Source organism: Lynx canadensis, chromosome B4 (genome assembly GCF_007474595.2).
Source record: "Lynx canadensis isolate LIC74 chromosome B4, mLynCan4.pri.v2, whole genome shotgun sequence".
Taxonomy (NCBI): domain Eukaryota; kingdom Metazoa; phylum Chordata; class Mammalia; order Carnivora; family Felidae; genus Lynx; species Lynx canadensis.
The window spans coordinates 20584372-20599453 of NC_044309.1; the positions used below are offsets into that span (position 1 = coordinate 20584372).

The 15082-nt window shown below is 39.5% G+C and overlaps 1 protein-coding gene across 1 annotated transcript in view; it reads left to right on the forward strand.

Moving 5' to 3' along the window:
* The window catches only part of LOC115518615 (L-lactate dehydrogenase A chain-like), an 81553-nt gene extending 76985 nt beyond the window's left edge, over positions 1 to 4568 (forward strand). Inside the window, 1 exon segment of the mRNA XM_032593760.1 lies at positions 4367 to 4568. Coding sequence (XP_032449651.1) covers positions 4367 to 4568 — 202 coding nt within the window.
* Positions 4569 to 15082: the final 10514 nt, after the last annotated feature.

Here is a 15082-nt window from a genome sequence, read left to right on the forward strand (position 1 = left end):
ATTTTCAGAAACAGAATATTAACCATAGAGTGTTTAAAGAACTAAAATAGAAACTTAAACAATATAGTGTGGGTGGGGAGGGGTGATATTGTGATTTACAATAAGGAATATATATATATATATATATATATTTGGTCTTCTCCCTATTCCTGGCACAGAGCTCCTAAGATTCTTGGAATTTCCTAAATGTCAAGAGTAATAAAGGTGTCTTGCTATTTATATCAACTTCCTTCCAACCACACATGAGTTTATGCTAATGAGACTTTTGGAAAGGCTCTAAGGATGAAAGATGGTTGCCAGGGAAACCAATCAGGTAATCAGAGGGTTGGAACTTTTGGCCTCACCCCTAGACCTCTGGGGAGGGGACAGAAGCTAGAGAAGGAGTTCAATCACCAATGGCCAATTATGTAATCAATCATGTCTGTGTAATTAAGCCTCCATAAAAAACCCAAGAGTAAGAGATTTGGAGAGCTTCCAGGTTGGCAAACCAAAATCCATCCATGTATTGGAAGGGTGATGCACTCCAAAAACCATGGGACAGAAGCGTCTGTGTTTGGGACCCTTTCAAACTTCCCTTTATTGTATCTCTTCATCTGACTATTCATTTGCACCCTTTAATACCCTGTGTAATAAATGGTTAATAAGTAAACTGGTCTCCTGAATTCTATGACCCACTCTAGCAAATTAGTCAAAACCCAAGGAGGGGTTGTGAGAACCTCTGATTGATGGCTGCTCAGTCAGAAGCACAGGTGATAACATAATTGCCACTGGTATCTACAGTGGGAGGCAGTCTTGTGGGACTGAGCCCTTAACCTATGGTATCTGACTCTACTCTCTAGGTAGACGGTGTCAAAATTGAGTTAAATGTATAGGACACCAGTCAGTGTCTGCTGAGAACTGAAGAGTTGCTTGGGAGTGTTTGAAAAAAAATGCATGTTGGAGGGGAGAAGGCTATAAAGAATGACCAAGAAAATCTGAAAAAGAACCACACCACTTCTATAAATTAAAAATGTAGTAGGTGAAGGGGCACCGGGCTGGCACAGTCAGTTAAGCGTCTGACCTGGACTCAGGTCATGATCTCGTGGTTCGTTGCTTTGAGCCCTGAGTCGGGCTCTGCACTAAGCACGGAGCCTGCTTGGGATCCTCTCTCTCCCTCCCTTCCCTTTCTCTCTGCCCCCTCCCCCCTCGCTCTCTCTCAAAATAAAGAAATAAATAAACTTTAAAAATAATAATAAAAATATATAAGTGAAAATTACAACTCAATGGGTGAAGCCTATAGTTGAAGAGAAAATCAGTCAACTTGAAATGATATCCAAATAAATCACTTAAAATGCAGTCCATAAAAACAAAGACATGGAAAATACAAAGGAGAGATTTATGAGACATGGAATATAGAAGAAGCCAAGTCTCAAATACACGGAGAACAGAGTAAAAATGACTCACAAACATTTTATCAGAGTATCAGAAAGAGACAACAGAGAAAAGAGTGGAAGCAATACACTAAAAGATAATGGCTGAGAATTAACAGATGTGGGGAAAGACACCAATCCTCAGATCAAGAAAGCCTAATGAGTCCCTAATAGGACAGTAATAAAGAAATCGCCCCTTCGACTGTGAAACTTCAGAACTCCAAAGACAAAGAGAAAAAAAGTATTAAGAGTAGCTAGAGAAATAAAACTGATCATCTTCAAGGGAATGACAAGTAAATTCCCACTTAACTGTTCAACAACAATAATGGAAGCCGAAATGAGTCTGAAATAATATATCAAAGTACTGAGTGGGGGGAAAGCTGTCAATCTAGAATTCTATACACAGCAAAACTGATTTCAGCTGAAAAGAAACTGAAAGGAAAGGCAGCCATGAGCAATGCCTCATCCCCTGCTTGGCTGCATAACATTGGCCTTGAGCCCAGAACATGTCCTAAAGAGTGCTCACAGCCTGCGCTGAGCTTGTCGTCTTGTGGAAGAATATCTTTCCTTGTTCTGGGCTTGATGTACACTTAAGCAAAGCATCGACGGCTCTTCGGCACGCTCCCCACTTTCTGTCTTTTAGACCCCAGGGTGGCACGTGGGGTCTTTCCACTGCCACGTAAAGTAGGACGGGTGCAGCTACATTGCCTGAGTGTCCCTACACTGTGCACTCTCTCTTCCTCTCTTGCTGCAAATGTGTTGTCTGTTCTCAGCAACCTCAAATCATGCACTGGTGGTCTCTTCCCTGGGTGGCACCTATTTGCCTTTTTTTTTTTTTTAAACCCCTTTGACAACCCCTTTGTGCAATCTTTTTTTTTTTTTAACGTTTTATTTATTTTTGAGGCAGAGAGAGACAGAGCATGAATGGGGGAGGGGCAGAGACAGAGGGAGACACAGAATCGGAAGCAGGCTCCAGGCTCTGAGCCATCAGCCCAGAGCCCAACGCGGGGCTCGAACTCACGGACCGCGAGATCGTGACCTGAGCTGAAGTCAGACGCTCAACCGACTGCGCCACCCCGGCGCCCCCCTATTTGCCTTTTAACCTTGGCTTCATGGCCCAGTCACCGAGTGAATCATGAAACATTAGTAACTAGAGCAAGATGAAGACATGGTTAGAAGAACAAAAACTGACAAGGTTTAATGTCAAAACATCCTCACTAAGTGAAATTCTAAAGGATATGACTCAGAAGAAAAATGACTGAAGACAGAAAATGCAAGACACAGAAAGACTAATGAGGAAAGATATTCGGAAATACCTGGACAAAGCTAAATAAACATTGGATGAACACAACCATAATATAATGCTTGATTTTTGAGAGGAAAATATGCTAGAAATGAAATATAGGTCAACAAGAGACTATAATATGAGAGGTACTAATCATACATTTGAAGCATCTTGAAGTCCTCGTATTGTCTGGGAATGAGGTATATTAACTTCAGATTTTGTTGAGTTAAATGCAGGTTAAAAAAAAAAAAGCGTGAAGTGACTACTAAAAGAGTATACAGGGACGCCTGGGTGGCTCAGTCAGTTAAGTGTCTGACTCCTGATTTCAGCTCATGTCATGATCTCACAGTCCTAAGATCGAGCCCTGTGTCGGGGCTGCGGTGGGCATGGAGGCTGCTTGGGATTCCCTCTCTCCCTTTCACTCTGCCCCTTCTCTGCTTGCACATTCTCTCTCCCTCAAAAAAAAGTATACACATATACAGAGAGCATATAATTTTCAAACAAGTAGAGGGAAAAACAGAACGAGACAGAAGGAATATAAGCAAAGTTAACCAATCAATCAAAAAAAAAAAAAAAAAAAGAAGTCAGGGAAGGAGAAACAAAACAAAAATCAATCAAAAAGTGAAACCAAACACGGAAACAGGACAAATCCGAAGTGTTACAAAAATGAGTCCTATTATAAGCAATCATAGCAAGCAAAGAATGTAAATTCTATAATTGAAAGTCCAAGATTGTAACACTACATATTTTTTTAAATTTAGGTATATGATATTTGTAAGATATATATCTAAACATAAGACCACAGAAAGATCAACGGTCAAAGAATGACAATCAGTGCCCAAATCAATCTTTGTTCCTGGTACCATTCTCCAACAAAAGAACTACAGGTCCTTGAAACACTGGCTCATTCTAGGGCTGAGTTGGGGAACATACAAGATAAGCCTAGAACACCCTGTAGTGTCAGAACACAGATGCACACACACACACACACACACACACACACACACACACCCCTCAAACAACAGAAACCAAATTGAGGGGCATATGTCAAAAGGACACAGGAACCAACTCAAAGAGGTTCCAAGGGTCAAGGCTGAAATAATTTGAGCAATTAAATAAATTAATACTGGATAACCCAGAGCACAAAATGAATACTCATGAGTCCATACTTATACAAACAAATGATTATATAAATAAATACATGGGAAGAAAAAGACAAATTGAGGACTGGCTTCCTCAACTCCATTCCTCCTACCTTCTAGGGCACCGCTGGGGCAGAAAAGCTAAAACAATAAAAAATAAGAATAACCTACATCTCCTGGTTTCTTGGAGCTAATGTTCTGGACGCAAGTACCATCCAATTAAATGCATTTCCTTCATTTTTAAATTTTTTTTTTCAACGTTTATTTATTTTTGGGACAGAGAGAGACAGAGCATGAACGGGGGAGGGGCAGAGAGAGAGAGAGAGAGAGAGACACAGAATCGGAAACAGGCTCCAGGCTCCGAGCCATCAGCCCAGAGCCTGACGCGGGGCTCGAACTCACAGACCGCGAGATCGTGACCTGGCTGAAGTCGGACGCTTAACCGACTGCGCCACCCAGGCGCCCCGCATTTCCTTCATTTTTGATGGCTGCAGAGAAAAGGAGGCCACTGTTGCTATTTCCACGACAAGAATTCTCATGGAGAAATCTCATGGAGTCATGGGAACGCCAAGTGCAGTGGCCCAAGTCATCATCCCAGTGTTTGGCACCAGCTTTGTGGGTGCTGATCGGCAGCCGCCAGCCACCGTAGTGACTCCTAGATGTCTGGATTCCAGCTTCGGGGGCGCTTCTGAATTCAGGATATTCTCGCTGCTAACACTGTCCCTTAATTAAGTCTTATATATATTTGAGATTTTATTTTTTAGAGTAGTCTTAGGTTTACAATAAAATTGGGAAGATGGTACAGAGATTTCCCACATACCCCCCTCTACACACACGCACGCACGCACGCACACATAGCCTCCGCAGTTATCAACGTCACCTACCACAATGGTACATTTTTCACCAAGGATGAATCTGCATTGACACATCATAATGACCCTAAGTCCTCAGTTTACCTTAGAGTTCACTCTGGTGTTGTACGTTTTATGGATTTGGACACGTGTATAACTGTATGTGCCCATTATTAGTGCTCTACAGAGTATTTTCACTGCCCTAAAAAAATCCTCTGTGCTCTGCCTATTTATTTCTCCTTGCCCTGATTTTCTCACCCCTTCAGCAACCACTGATCTTTTTATTGTCTCCATAGCTTTGCCTTTTCCAGAATGTCATATAGTTGGAATCACATAGTATGTAGCCTTTTCAGGTTGGCTTCTTCCACTTAATAGGCTTTTAAGCGTCTTCCATAGTTTCATGGCTTGAGAGCTCATTTCTTTTTAGTGGCAAATAATATTTCACTGTCTGGATGTACCATAGTTTATTTATCCATTCACCTACTGGAGGACATAATTGGTTTCCTCCAAGTTTTGGCAATAATGGATAAGGCTGCCATAAATAGCTATGTGCAGGTTTTTGCATAGACGTAAGTTTTCTACTCCTTTGGGTACATATGTTTTTTAAAATAATAATTTTAGGGGTGCCTGGGCTAAGCATCCGACTCTTAATTTCAGCTCACGTCATGGTCTCACGGTTCATGAGTATAAGTCCTGCACTGGGCTCTGTGCTGACAGTATGGAGCCTGTTCGGCATTCTCTCTCTGTCCTTTTCTCCCTGCCTCTTCCCCTGCTCGTGCTCTCCCTGTCTCAAAAATAAACTTAAAAAAAATTTTTTTAAATAATAATAATTTTAGGGGCACGTGGCTGGCTCAGTTGGTAGAGCATGCAACTCTTGATCTGAGGGTTGTGAGTTCAAGTCCCATGTTGGGTGTGGAGCCTCCTTAAAATTCAAAAAAGAGAATTAAAAAAATATTATTATTTTCCCTTCCTCTGTACCACCTGCGAAATCTAAGGGAAGTGAAAAAAAAAGAGGATACATTTTTCTACCGGAGCTTCCTTGTTTAGAATGGACTGTTAACACTGAAATCACAGAAGCAGAAAACATTTTAAGTTTGTGTTAAGCTGAGTAAAGTATGTTTTATTTCCCCATCAGTCTTCAGTTAGATTGAGAACCAGCTGTAGGCAAAAGACCAATTTTGCCTAGCCACTGGATACTTCTTACCTTGGTCTCCTTGAACTCTCTCCCCCTTTCCTTCCCTTCTCCCAGGCCAGGTATTACAGGTTTTCTATTATACTCTGTTCACATCTACCTCCCAGATGCATGTCATATACTCAGGGCATTTTCCAAACTAGCTCATCTATGTTCCCAGTGGAATACAATGACCCTAACTTCTCTTCTTTCTAGACTGTGCTATTCAATAACCTCTTTATCATTCAGCTTACAGTTTCCTTTTCTGTGACCTCTGACACATTGCATCAGATTTCTTGCCTCACTTGTGAATGTGCCCTTCTTTTACTTATAAAACTTCCCCTACATTATTGACCAAAAGAATAAATTCCAACCTTCCTAGCCCAGAATTTTAGGTTCTTTATAAGCTATCTTCAAGACAACTTTGTATTACTCTAAGTCAATATAGTAGATCCCTTGATATTAATTAGATATACTTTAATCCGATTATTTTTAGTGTAACCTCATTCAATTTTTAAGAATTTTAATTCTAGGATAGTTAGCATATAATGTTATGTTAGTTTCAGATGTACAGTACAGTGATTCATCACTTCAATTCAATACCCAGTGCTCAAGTGTGCTCCTTAAGCCCCATCACTGATTTCACCCATGCCCCACCCACCTCCCCTCTGGTAACCCCAGTTTATTCTCTAAGAATTTGCTTTTTTGTCTTTTCTCTTTCTTTCTTTCTTTGTTTTGTTTCTTAAATTCTACACGTGAGTAAGACCATATGGTATTTGTCTTTCTCTGACTTATTTTACTCAGCATTATACCCTCTAGGTCCAGCCATGTTATTGCAAGTGGCAAGATATTCTTTTTTATGCCTGAATAATATTCCACTGTGTGTGGATACACTGTTTGTGTATATACATACATACATATATATATATATATATACACACACACATATATGTGCAGACATACATACATACCACATCTTCTTTATCCATACATCTATCAGTGAATAATAATAATAATTTAGCGAATCCTACATGCCAATTTATGGCAATAAGAAATCACACAGATGAGTTCAAGGAAAACATACATTGTCAGAATTGATTCCAAAGGTGACAGAAAACCAGGCTATAGAAAACCAAGTATAAAAAGCACTGAAGGTTGTTAAAGATACGACTTTCAAAACAAGCCATCTGTATCACGTGGTCTTAGAGATGAAGGAAAGCAAATCTTTAAGAAACAGATTTTAAGAATTCCCAACACCACTGCAGAGCATAGGTAAAGGTGATAACTTTTCTAGCATGTTACGTGAGGCTAGCCTAACACTGACAGCATAGACACAAAACCATCTGTAAGAATAGCACACACACAAAAAAGGCTATATATTTTTAGAATTGAAGAAAATTTCCCTAGCTTGAAAAAGACTCTGTTAATTAACAAATGATCTAGAAACCGACTGCATATCCTCTTGCAAGCATTCCCATTAGTGTAAGAAAAAAGACATGAACTCCTACTCGGTCTTCTCTGTTTAACATTATTCCAAAATCCTAGGTGATACGATTCTAAAACAAAAATCGTAAGAATAATAAACACTGGAAAGGAAGAGATGAAAATATCATTATTTTTGATGATATTGTTGGCGACTGAGAAAATCCAAAACAATCAACTGAGAAATAATGTGAATTAGCCTGAAAGTTTAGCAAAATATAAGATGAATATACAAAAAACCAATAATAACCAGTGACTATGCAATTAAAGGCAGATCCTTTTCAAAATAAGAAAGTAATTTTTCAAAAATACCTAGGGGTAAATTTAATAATAAATGTACAAGAGCTATGAGAGGATAACTCCAAAACTTTCTTGAATAACGTACAAACACTAGAATGCTTGACAAAATATTGCGATTGCTGTATCAGAAAACTTCAAAGGGTAAATATGCCAGCGTTCCCCACACTAACATATAAATTCAGTGCAGTGGAATTTTTGAATTGTTACATTGATTCTAAAGTTCAACTGGAAGAGTAAATAGCTGGGAACGTTTGAGCTAAGTGTAATCAGTCATCAAAATGTAGTCTAAAGCTGCCCTAGTAAATACAACAGAACATAGGAAATTTTTTTTCAATGGAAAAAAGTACGTTCGGGAACAGTTGCACACATACATATAAATATTACAGTAGAAAGGAAGCATTTCAAAATAGTGAGAAAAAATGATCAGTAAATGGGGATGGAACAACTCACTACCCAGAGAAAAATGGAACTGCCTGAATTAAAGAGTTAAAAGCAAGAGAAAAATGAAATCACAAAAACATTTGGGAAGAACTTGAATACTCTTTATAGGATCTGGAAGGTAGCAGAAGGAAAAAGTCATTCTAAAAATAAAAGCACAGGAAAATACTCTGAGTAAAGACAGTAAAAGAATTAACTACCAAAAAAGGGAGATGCTCTTTCTTCCTTATATTTTTTTAAGTTTTTCCCCCAATTTTTTATACAATGTATTACTTGTATAGCAGAAAACTGCTATTAAATTTTAAAAATCAAACTAAAGAGTTCAACAAGGAAATTTGCCTGAATGAAAGGCTACCCTACCTCCCCACAGAGTTGGCCAAAGGTCTACCCCTAGGTAAAGTCTCTCACAATGTGTTTTCACAACTATAATTTATTACATGTGTACATGTTTATTCAATACTTATCTCCCTGTCCCCTCTACTCAAATCCACCAGCCTTTCTGAACTAGGGTTAAGAGGGAAAATTAGTTCCTAATACCCGAAGGCCTCCATGGTAAGTATGAAATGACCTACCTTCCAAGCATCTAGAACAGTACGAGTTACAAACCATCCTCAGAAGGTAGTTCAGAGGAGAAAACGTGTTCGGAAAAGGCAAAGAGTGGACTCTGAGCTCTACTTAAGTCTGAGGGTTGGAAACAGATCTCTTTTCTTCTGGGTTTATGCCTCCTGACTGGCACTCTATATAATGTTCAGGAGGTATTCAGCCAATTAATATCTGCTCAGCGCTCTATTAGACCCATATCTGCTCAAAGAGAATATTTCCATTTGAAGCCAAGTGGAACCCTTACTTTCTGTATTCTTTTATTTCAAGAACAAAGACATTATGAAGAAGTTTGAAAGTACTGGGCATTTGGACCCCATAGGCAGTAAATTCAGCTAACTGGAATCCAGGGGGAAATATGAATTTGTATCACTGAGATAAAAAAAAAAACTGTGTCCACCAAGGCTCAAGTTTTAGAACATAGTCTCAGCCAAATGGGTAGTAAACATACCATGTGTTGATTTCCAGCCTTGGTATGGTGACCAACAACACAAATAGAATGTATGAGCCACAATTTTGAGCCATTTCCCTTGCTTCCTAAGTACCAGATGTGATTAAATTGATTTGTGCAAATAAACCAAAGCTCCCCACCTAATTACAATTGGGAATTAGGTAAAGCATCTCAGATAAGTTGTGGACATGCTTTCTTTTGGTAACATTATTTCTCTTAGGAGGCTGGAAATACAGTTCAATAAATTATTCACATAAATCTTATTTATTCCACAATGGTCATGGTCAAGACTTGATAATTGAATATCCTGCCCTTAGCGTTTCACACGCTCGGCACCATTAACGGAGACCTTGTTCTCCCTGCGCTATAATAACCACTTCCTCATTCGCCACACACCCTTGCTACGATGATTCACTCTTTCTTGTTTAATTCTGTTGTGAAGGATCAATCATTCTGCGAGTTTCCAGTGTTACGTTTTACGTTCTTCTCTATTAAATCCAAAAAGGAAACAATTATCTGAGGACAAACCCCCATGATGTCCAGTGAATGTGCCTTTCAGTTCTATTGGCATTCTCCTGGGTATCTGAGCACATGCTGTTTTATGGGATTTCTTAAGGCCACACTAATTAGTCTCTGTCTTTAACTTTGCATTTCTATTACAGGAGGACAGAGAGAGAGAGAGCGCACACACACGCACGCACATGTTCTCATCTGTAACTCAATATACTAGCGGGATTAAGACAACCAAGTATAAACCTATATATATTCTATAGAACATCAGACTCTGCACATTAGCCACTATCAACTGAAGGCCCAAAAAAGGTTCTTTTTATAGTAATCAAGTAAGGTCTTTCTGCTGAAATTACCGCTTTCAAACTACCACGTGCAACAAGGTGGTCATTTGGCAAAAATTCTCTTCCACACCTAAGCAGTTTATAAGTGCTGCCCTGAATTATATCTTCTTTTCGTTTGGTTTTTGAAATCTGAACCAACTGGAGTATGTCGTGCCATGAGACAACTGAGCTGTGAACTAACCTAGAGAGGGCTGAATAAACCAAAACAAAGTTCCAGGCTGAGGATGAACCAGCGTACTCGCAGGGGGCTCCTGTCGCTTCCGTGACTTAGGTCCCAGTATCCACTTTATTTCATTGAACACCGCCTCTCTGCCATCTTGCAGGCAAACAATTGGGAGACCGCACAAGCAGCTTCGAGGCTAGATGTCGCGGTTAGACCCATCTCGGTCTGGATCCCAAACGGTCCATTTACCAGCTAGGTGGTCGAAAAAATACTCTTAACCTCCGCAAGTGTCAGACTCCTCATCTGTGAAATACTGGGTAACAATACCTACTTTTCTATGACCTAAGGGGGGAAGAGGCAGGAGAACTGGTTGATGAAGAGCAGGCCCGAGCTTATGGTCCTAGATTTCATTCCAGGTGGTGGGATCACAGATGTTTAGCACGTTATTAAAAGTCAGTAATTAAGTAACTAAACGAATATGAGCCATGAATGAGCCGAGGATTATGTTCAATCCATTTCTGTGCACTGAGACCCTAACAATAATAATTATAATAGTAATAGCTATAATAGTAACGTTTATTTTGTAGAGTTGGTGTCAGATTTAAGTCATATATTGTGGAGGCTTAGCACATTGTTTGGCACATTTTTTGCTGCTCTATAAAGATAACTGCGATTATTACGATGGGGGTGAGTGGCAGTGATGGGTGAGAACAGAGAATAGAACTTCTTAAGGGGCGCCTGGGTGGCGCAGTCGGTTAAGCGTCCGACTTCAGCCAGGTCACGATCTCGCGGTCCGTGAGTTCGAGCCCCGCGTCGGGCTCCGGGCTGATGGCTCGGAGCCTGGAGCCTGTTTCCGATTCTGTGTCTCCCTCTCTCTCTGCTCCTCCCCCGTTCATGCTCTGTCTCTCTCTGTCCCAAAAATAAATAAACGTTGAAAAAAAATTAAAAAAAAAAAAAAAAAAAAAAAACTACATTAAGGAGGGGCGCCTGGGTGGCGCAGTCGGTTAAGCGTCCGACTTCAGCCAGGTCACGATCTCGCGGTCCGTGAGTTCGAGCCCCGCGTCAGGCTCTGGGCTGATGGCTCAGAGCCTGGAGCCTGTTTCCCATTCTGTGTCTCCCTCTCTCTCTGCCCCTCCCCCGTTCATGCTCTGTCTCTCTCTGTCCCAAAAATAAATAAACGTTGAAAAAAAAAATTAAAAAAAAAAAACTACATTAAGGAAATGATAATGTCTCATAAAGAATGATCCTTTTCTACTTACTGAATTGAAATTCAGGAAATTGGCATTATATCTAGATATCAAACTCCCTCTCAGAAACTAGATCCTTAATAGATCATTTTAAATGATAATACCGGATATATCACCTCAAGTTACAGTACTATTTAAATAGTTGCTTGTTGGGGCGCCCGGGTGGCTCAGTCGGTTGAGCGTCCGACTTCAGCTCAGGTCATGATCTCACGGTTTGTGGGTTTGAGCCCCACCTTGGGCTCTGTGCTGACAGCTCAGAGCCTGGAGCCTGCTTCGGATTCTGTGTCTCCCTCTCTCTCTGCCCCTCCCTCCCTCTCCCTCTCTAGCTCTCCCTCTCTCTCTCAAAAATAAATAAACATTAAAAATTTATTTAAAAAATAGTTGCTGATTTGTTTTTCTATTAAAGTATGTTCTTGCCTTCAAGAAGATTACATTTTCCAAGGCAGAGGGTGAAACAGTCCTACAATATGAAGCAATCACAAAACTAGAATGTACTAGAACATGTGATATGAATGACCGTTCCTTAAGGGAATCCAGACAAAAGAGACGGCTTCCTAGAATAAGGAGCTGAGCTTCAACAAGGGCAGGATTTGAAGATGTGATAAAAATTGAGTGGAGCTCAATCCCACTTTTAATTAAGGAAGTTTTCTTTCTGTTGTTTCCAGGACATGGGGGCCATGTCTGCCCCTCATAGCCAGTATTTTTCCATTACCAACAAAAGCAATATGCCCAGGGAGAAAACAAGAACGAGGTAGTGGTTTGACCCCAGATTGTATAACACAATCTCTTTTGCTTTCTTGCTTCTTAAATACTAATCTAAGTTTAAAACGGATTCTAAAATATTGCCTAGAGTTAGTGTTGTCAGAGACAGAAAGGAAGTGCCAGGTATTGGATCCAATGGGGTGTTTGGCTCTATCTGAGACTCAAAGCACATGAGAATCTGAGCGACCCTGGGGAGAGAGGATAAAGAAGAGGACACTGATCAAAGTAAAGAGACACTGTTATGAGACACGGACACATAAGACCTTGATGAAAAGGAACTTTAAAGGTAGTAAGAGACAAAGTAAAAACAGCGCATAACTTTGCCTTTATATGTTACTAAAAGGTAACATGAAAAAACGCATACTTTTGATGGGAGAGTCGTCATTTTGACAGCCAAACTTCCGAAAGTGAGATTAACTGCACACAACCTAATTTCACATACATGTATATTCAATACGGGCAGTTCAATACACAAAAATGTGAATACCACATAATAAATTAACGTTCCCTTCTACTCTGAAATTCTAAGATTTTCTTAAGTAATTCTACTTTATTTATTATTATTATTATTAGTTTATTTTAGAGAGAGAGAACACAAGCAGGGGAGAGGGGGAGAGAGACAGAGAATCTTAAGCAGGCTCTGCACAGACATGGGGCTCGATCCCATGTCCCTGGGATCATGACTTGAGCTGAAATTAAGAGTTTAATGCTCAACCTACTGAGCCTCCCAGGCACCCAAATACTTTTACTTACTGTAATAAGTAATCATCACAGGAAATACCTATTGTACAGAAACATAGATAGTATAAATATTCTGAAAAGAATGGCAATGCTTTTAAAGAACTTGCTTGTGGAAAAGTTTTATAGAAACAACTCTAAAATCCGAAATACCAAAACAGATAAAAGTTAGTAAGGATTTCACTGAAACATGTAAAACTGTAAAAGAGACAGTATAAATGGATTTAGAGGATCCAACGTTTTACTCCCAACACAACCAAGGACAAAAAGAATTTCAATGAAATTACAAAGTAGTAACCCCTCCCCTCCCAAAAAAAGTAGCAACCCCAGCAAAGGAAAAAGTACAGAAAAATTACACAGTGTATAGAACTGCCTCTCAAATCTCCCAGCATGAAAAACCATTCAAACAAGTTTATTTGACTGCAAATAGTGTGCTATTTTGAAAAGCAGGTAATATTTAACAAATGTTAACAAACACATATTCATGAACTATGTGTCATGCTCTTGCTGTGAACAAGACAAAGTCTCTGCATTTATTGAGCTCATATTCTCCTGGGGGAGACAGAGAACAAACAACTAAAGAACTCAATAAATCATACAATTTCAGATTGTGAGAAGCAATCTGGGAAAAAACAGACCAAGAAGCAAGATACAGAATGACTGGGGATATGGTAAGGTAGGTTTTAGACACTGTGATCAGAAAACTTCTCTGAGGTTATGTTGGGGCACACATCTGAGTGATGGGGAGAAATCAGCCATGTGAACATCTCGGGGTGCCATTTTCCAGGCCATGGGCTAACAGGTATAAAGGTCCCATAGTAAGATAGACAGAAAGATTGAGGGGTAGGGTGGGAGGGTGGGTGGGATGGATGGAAGGGTGGGTGTGTGCATGGCTGGATGAATGGACAACCTATCTATACAAAACACTACACACACATAAAACATACACAGAACATTCTCTCCATCCAACAACAGCAGAACACACATTCTTCTCTTGGACATGGAACACTTTCTAGGACAGACCGTTTTTAATGTCTGCATGTACAGCTATAGCTTTCTCTCTTAGCACTGCTTTGGCTGCATCCCATAAGTTTTGGTCTGTGGTGTTTTGTTTTCATTTAGCTCAAAGGATTTTCTAATGTCCCTTGTGATTTCTTCTTTGATCCACTGGTGGTTCAACAACATGTTTGCTTTCCACGTATTTGTGAATTTTCCAGTTTTCCTTTGGTTATTGATTTCTAGTTTCATCCCATTATGATCATAAGGGATACTTTGTCTGCTTTCAATCTTTTGAAACTTACTAAGACTTACCATGGCCTAACATACAGTTTATGCTGGAGAATGCGCCACGTCCACTTGAGGAATATATGCAATCTGCTGTTGTCATCTATTCTTAATTTATTCTCTATTGTGGTAATCATGTTAGATGTTGGGCTTTGTCTAACTTTTTTTCTGCGTCTATTACAGTAATTATATACATTTCCCCCTTGGGGCTATTGACAAGATATACTATATTCAGAGTTTTCCTAATATTGACTCACCCTTGCAGTCCAGAGAGGAAGCCCAATTTTTTTATTAACATACAGTGTTATATGAGTCTCAGATGTACAACAAAATGATTCAAGAATTGTATACATTTCCCAGTGCTCATCAAAATAAGTGTACTCTCGATCCCCTCTATCTATTTCACCCATCCCCCCCTCCACCTCTCCCATAGCAACCATCAGTTTGTTCTCTGTATTTAATAGACTGGTTTTTTGTTTGTCTCCTTTTTTAGTTTGTTCACTTGTTTTGTATATGTACACATATATATACGTATATATGTATATATATATATACACATACCATGGAATTTATATGTACATATATATATATATATACATACCATGGAATTATATATATATGTCTACATACCCCATTTTCTTTATCTATTCATCTATAGATGGACACTGTTTCCACATCTTGGCTATTGTAAATAATGTTGCAATAAACATAAGGGTGAATATATCTTCTTGAATTGGCATTTGTTTCCTTTAGGTAAATACCCAGTGGGGAAATTACTGAACCATATGGTAATTCTATTTTTAAGTTTTTGAGAAACTTCCACAACGTTTTCCACAGTGGCCACACCAGCCTGCATTCCTGCCACCAATGCACGAGGGTTCCTTTTCTTCCACATCCTAGCCAAC